The sequence below is a fragment of the Nematolebias whitei genome, chromosome 13 (assembly GCF_014905685.2).
Source record: "Nematolebias whitei isolate Nwh7 chromosome 13, NemWhi1, whole genome shotgun sequence".
Classification (NCBI taxonomy): Eukaryota; Metazoa; Chordata; class Actinopteri; order Cyprinodontiformes; family Rivulidae; genus Nematolebias; species Nematolebias whitei.
This window is the reverse complement of record NC_056510.1, coordinates 16,665,391-16,671,815: the sequence shown is the minus strand read 5'-3', so window position 1 is coordinate 16,671,815 and position 6,425 is coordinate 16,665,391. Positions and strand designations below refer to the sequence as shown.

General features: G+C 35.2%; 1 protein-coding gene across 1 annotated transcript in view; it reads left to right on the top strand.

Annotated features, from left to right (window-relative positions):
• The window catches only part of erbb4b (erb-b2 receptor tyrosine kinase 4b), a 161,424-nt gene that overhangs the window by 84,292 nt on the left and 70,707 nt on the right, over nt 1-6,425 (top strand). The window contains exon 12 of the mRNA XM_037686139.1: nt 1,597-1,729. Coding sequence (XP_037542067.1) covers nt 1,597-1,729 — 133 coding nt within the window. The remainder of the gene's footprint in view (nt 1-1,596; nt 1,730-6,425) is intronic.

The following is a 6,425-nucleotide window of genomic DNA, read 5'->3' as shown; positions in this document are numbered from 1 at the left end:
TTTTTCCAAGCATCATGATCTATACGTTTGCATTTTCCATTTGAAGAAGTCAACAACGGTTGCTCTCATGCTCTCATGGCCTTTCAGGAGCTGCCCTGCTTTGCTTTCAGTGCTGCTTTGAAACAGAGCATAAACTACATGCAGCTACTGTTATTTTCCAATTTACCACGCAAATTCACAACCATCCTCATGTCATTTGGATTCCTATCTTCTGTTATCCTTCCTTTTCCTTCTTTTATTTTCTTGAGAAAGGCCCATATCAAAGTCTCCTACTTAGTTTGTTCTATCTTCCTCATGTCAGGAGTGTTTTTTTTTTTTCTTTCCCAACCATTTCAGACACAACTGAAGTTGTCATGTTTTTGATCTTACTTCACAGTCAATGTCTTTGCTTTGGCACTAAACCTTCCTTTTTTGCTCATTTTTCTCTGCCCGGTCAGTTTACCTGTGGAGCTCTATGCCCAGCACAGGTGGTTGTATTTCTTATGAAAGGCAAAGCTTTCATCTTCTGCCCTTGAAAGGAACAATTGATTTCTGTCTCTTTTCTTTTTTGTATCTGCATTTTTCCCTCATAACACTGTAACCACCATGACACCAAAACATTGCCTGCATGTTACATATGGCCATTATAGCAAAGGGAAAACTATACTGGCTAGAAATAGGATTAAAGTTCTCAGTGTATCTGTATATGTAATGATGTCACTGTGTTCTTTCTACACATTTTTTTTTTTTTTTTTGTCAGTATAATGTTGCCCAATGTGGTTACCACTGCAGAAAAGAGTGTGAAGAGAAACAAGAAAGACAAAAAGCAGAGAGAAATACAGATTCTAAAGAAGATGGAAATGGACTAAATTGAACAGTGCTGTGTGAAAACAACATTCATGGAACATCCCTTTCTTTTCAGCTATAACACAAGTTTGTGTGGCATCTGCAAGTGCTTTCTCTGACTCACTCACTGGTGATTTGTCATAGATCAGCAAGTAAATTATGAAGCAGCATAGCTCCTTCCTGTGCTAACTGTTAAAAAAAAAAGAAAAACAAATCTAACATGCAATACACAAAGAAAATAAAATATAGATTTTAGCATCTTCAGTCCAACATATTTGAATATTAAAATGCCAGTGTTTTGAGGGAAGAACTGGATTGTTTTGTAAATCATCCAAATGGATAATTACTCTGACTGCTCTGTGTTCAGTTTGACACTCACTTGCTCCCTAAAGAGAGATATCTTAGTCCCTGCTTTTTTTTTTTTTTTTTTTTTTTACTTTTACTGCATTTCCTTCCATATTTAGTCCTGGCTTTGTTGAGGAAGGTTGTTGTCTGAAAACATACATAGGCCAACTTAATGAGCAACTTTCATGTGGAGGTGAAACTGCTAAATGCATAAATGAGTCCTTGCTAAATCATTGTGCCATAATGCACATAGTAGCGTTGTATCATTTAATGGGTAAGATTGTTGTGTTTTTTTTACATAACAAATATTTGTGTTCAAGTTTTGTGTCAAACTAAATGCTGACACATCGATTCACTTATGTATCCTTCAAGGATATTGTTTACTCTTACACAATGTTTGTCAATGTGTTTTGTTTTTTTGAGCAGTCAGGGAGCGCATGGTGTGCGACCCATTGTGTTCAGATGATGGGTGCTGGGGTCCTGGTCCAGACCAGTGCCTGTTCTGTCGGTACTTTATTCGTGGAAGAACCTGTGTGGATTCGTGCAATCTTTATGAAGGGTAAGTATTGCAGTGCACTCCTTGATACAGAGGATCAGCACCGTACTGATGTAACAGAAGAGTGAATGTAGATGAAAAGGATGATTGGGTACATGGATTTAGACTGTGTGACAGTGGGAAATGAAAAAAAAAAAAAAAAAAAAACTCTTGTACTTTAATATATTTTCGGAAATCCAGAGATGATAATAGCTGAATAAAGAAAAAAAATGCATTTTCTTGTTGCAGTTAAAGCCTTTTCTAATGCAGCTCAGCATTACAAAGGGGGAAAAAAGTCATTTGAAGATTTAAAGACAATGTAATGATTTGCAACAGAGAAAAACAAAACCTATTACTGCTATACTTAAATGACAATCAGCTTATTTCTTAAGACAGCCAAAAGTTGTTGTGGTTTAATAAAACGTATACTTTGTATGTTGTGTGTTTATAAAACTAACTATATTTTTGTTGATACCCTTCTCTTTCTGGCAACACTGTCTGAATCTTGATTGTCCATATTAGAATTATTATTATTTTATTTGGTTGACCTAAATGGAACAATATAAATCTCTGTAGCTAAATAATTATGATCCGAGTCATTTGAATACTCTTGCAGTCAAACGTGAGCACATATGGAGAGCCAGAAAATAGCTTCCTTTTTTTTTTTTTCTAATTTCTGAACTAACCCACTTTTTTTTATTTTTGCCAGATTAATTACCACAAAGCAAATCTGCAGAGTATTCACAGAAAAACTCCGATTAGATGGACATATGTACTTTGAGCTTGAATGTAATGAGTTTTACAAAGCACCTCTTGTTTTTCCTCAACTGGATCAAAGTGACTACTGATCTTGTTCCTATTGATATTTTGCTTACCTCTGAGTGACTCCATATGTAGGACACATCATCTGGCTAATTTAATGTGGTTATAACGACACACAACTAGTGCCAATATCAACGTACATATAAATTTCCTCCTTTTTTCACTTTTTTTTTTTTGTTTGTTTATTAAAGTCAACACTGAATCATCGTCCTCTACATAATTTGTGTGAAAGGGGCAGGATCGTTGTAGAGTATTCTGTGGTCCATGTACAGTATTATGTTTGGTCAGTCACTTTAGATTCAGAAATATGGAGCTGCAGTGGTAGAACATGTCTGTCCAGGCACTATGGCAACTGAAATTGGCTTTAGAAGAGATGGACAGAAGAGGAAAAAATATATATATATATCCAGCCACTGGAACTGGAAAAAGAAACAATTTGACACTTTAGCAAAAGGAAAGAGCAAATATTTTTTACTTGAGTATAATGAACACCATCAAACATTCAATCTTTGACTTGAAAAGGTAAAACAAATAATGATAATGCTCTATGTTAATCTCTGGAGAGAAAAACAGACTGAAAACTCCCTCATATATTAAATATATTCTATATTTTTGATTTTCTATAAAGTAAATCAATGCACTGGCACATAGTATTTAACTATCACCAGAATTATGAGGCAGACATTTCACAAATACCTTTCCAAATCCACAGAACTATCAAGAAACATTTCTGTATGTTAAAACAAATTTTTGTTAAGTATTTATTTCTTTCCAACAAAGCAAAGTCAGGTCCTCTGGATGGTTTATTTTTGTTGAAACGTTTCATAATGAATCAAAAAGACTTCATCAGTCCGAGCAGCCACAACAAACTCAATCTTATAAATAGCACCTTTGCATAGTGGGTCAACCAGTTCGACGGTGCTAAGATGGTTTCTGGAGTCCACCCTCTCCCCTGCCAACTCGTTTGAGGCAGACAAGCCCAAAGTGGTTCAAAATATCAACGTTTATGCTCAATAATCCAGAGGACCTGACTTAACTTTGTTGGATTTTTCTACCTGGATTATTGAGCATGGACTTTAATATTTCCATCTTTCTTTCACAGAAACTGTCTGTGAGTTGTCTGCATAATTCTGAACCATCACATCGTCTCTGAGCTCGTTGTAGATGTTACAGAAACATCACAATTACTTTTTGTTTTGGCTACAAGAACTTATAAGTGTTCAACTTCTAAAGGAGCCCACACAACTACATTAGAACTTCCTCAACATCAGTACTGCAGTGTTTCCATCATCGGCCATATACTGATCAGTTTTTAAGTTGACCAAATTGAAAAACTTGTAAATGAGTTAAAATAATTAAGTGTTTGTTTATTTATTTATTTATTTATTGCCATTTCACAAAAAAAAACAAAAAAACCTGGATGATAGTTTTTTTTTTTTTTTTTTTTTTACCTAAATCAATACTTTAATAGTAATAATAATAAATAGTTTTCGGTGAGAATATGTGCTGCAATTTCTGTCAGGTTTTCAAGCAGAAAGTTTTCTATCACAGTTTTAAAATGTAATTTTAATTCACTTGATAGAAAAAGACTGTATTAAGTGCCATGGGGCATAAAGAACAATTTATGAAGCGCTGCTAACAAAAGGCACCCCTGCAGAGTCTTATAAAGTTAGGAGTCCCTTGATGTTTTCTTTTTATTGTGGAAGGTGAGAAAATATGCACCCTGGGGAGTTTTATTAATAACATTTTAGAATATTTATTTATATATTTCTAAACCTATATCTTTCACAGATTTTATGATTATTATTATTATTTTTTTCTGGGAATGAAATCAAAACTTAATCACCAATGTTAGGTGGCTGTTATGGAGAAGAGAAAGGAGCACCTGCTGTCAGAACAGGAGGGCTAGGCGTGTCACTGCGTGTCACAGTCACAGCTTGCGCACGGGGCCACGCCCTGCCTACCTGTTCACCTCCACACCAGAACCACTCACTCACAGCTACAGTGTTACTGGCACAACTGGCACATCGTCAGCCACAACTTCAGTTTATGTAGACTATCTTTCTGCTTGTTTTTTTTTTAATCTTTTTTCAATATTAGTTGATTTTTTAACACCACGTGCACAGTAACCCTGCCATAATGTGCAATTAAATGTGCAGAATGTGCACCATATCAAATATGCAAGTGATACAAACAACATTTGACAAGATGTTGTTTTTTTGTTTGTTCCTCTTTTGTTTGTGCATGAGTGTTTTTCGTATCTATTTTAAAAATGTTACTTTTTTAATGTGTAAGATGCAGTTTTGGAAGTGTTTTTAAAGATGCAAATAAATAAACAAAACTGCTTACAAATTTAGGATTGATTTGTTGTAAATGTACTTTGATTTCAGTTTGAATAACAGAAGCTCGGCATGGGTTGACTATCAGCATAATAAGAAGCATTATTTACTCTAATTTTGTTTGTATTATTTTATTGCACAAAACTTGTGGTTAAAAATACGGAGCATACACGCTTTACTGTACTTATTGTTGTGAACATGCAGGATTAAAGACAAAAAACTGTCTGAAAACAACTCAGAAATATTATTAATTTGTAGTGTATGCGCATGTGCCAGTGCATGTGTTCATATGGCAGTCATGTTATTGGCATTTGCAATCTTGTCTTTGAGGACAAAGATCCTCTCCATATACCTGTGAAAGCAGTGCCTAGCAACTGCGATGCTCCACCACAGGCACGAAAACCTTTCCTTGAACGATATAACATTAGTTCCACCGCAGTCTTTAATATTTTAACCAGCATGCATGGAGACAAAGAATTTCTCCTTGCATGGCTTTTTGAAGGTTTTACGAAGGCCAGATGAAGCATAATTAATATTAATTTAATTTTAATCCCATTGGGACAGCAGCATTTTTATTGCCTTTGCTGTTTTTCCTTACTGAGCTAAAGACAAAACTCCTGTTTAATGTCCTATCCCTTGTACTAACAAAGCAAAGAGCCAAGTCAGTTGCAGTGTGGTCAGATTTAATGACTTTTTAGAGGCCACTCTGCTGCTCCACTATAAAAAAAAAAAAAAAAAAAAACAGATTGCAGAAATTGAATAACACACTTAATTTAATTGATTTGAAAATGCTGCACCGCTCACAGGCCTTGCACCTCTCAACTGTGTCGACCCTCGGAGTTATAGTTCTTCCGAGCCTTCCAGCATGTCTTTTTTTGCTCTGAATTGATTCTGACTGATTCTAATAGTGATTACATAAAGATCATTTATAGACTGTTCAGACATGAAAGTCTCATGGGAAGAAAATAAAATACCCCAGGAAGTTAAAGCTGAAAAAGTGCAAGACTGAGTTTTTGATTGGTGTATATATGTAGTGGACTAAGCCTACGTCGAAACCCAGTCTAAGGTCAAAACTCTTGACCTTTAGAACCTTGTGGGACAGAAGCTGTCATTTCATGTATTTGACTCCATAAATACAGGTTCACCCATCCTGAGACTTTCTTTCTTGAAGATTCAAGTGAAAAGAACACTCTCTTTTTATTATCATTACTATCTTACAAATGTTGATAATCAAAGTGTCTTAGTTCAAACCATTTTAGATGTTGCAGTGAACTAATCAATTTTATTAACTGAGTAATGATTTTATTCTCATGTTAAAAGCTGTGCAGAGTTTATGCATTTTTCTGATTTCTGCTTTTGAATGAGCAAGTGTGTGCGTTTACAAGGTTACAGTCAAACGAAAAACAAGTTGTTATGTTAAAACTGTCATGTTTTAGAATCCTCTCAGACGTAAATAGAGATGTTTTGCACCTGTTTCTTAAGGCACGCCAAAACAGAACCCTCTCGGTCTGTGAGAACATTTCTGAGCTGTCTCATAACAATTCTCGCTGTCTCTAACC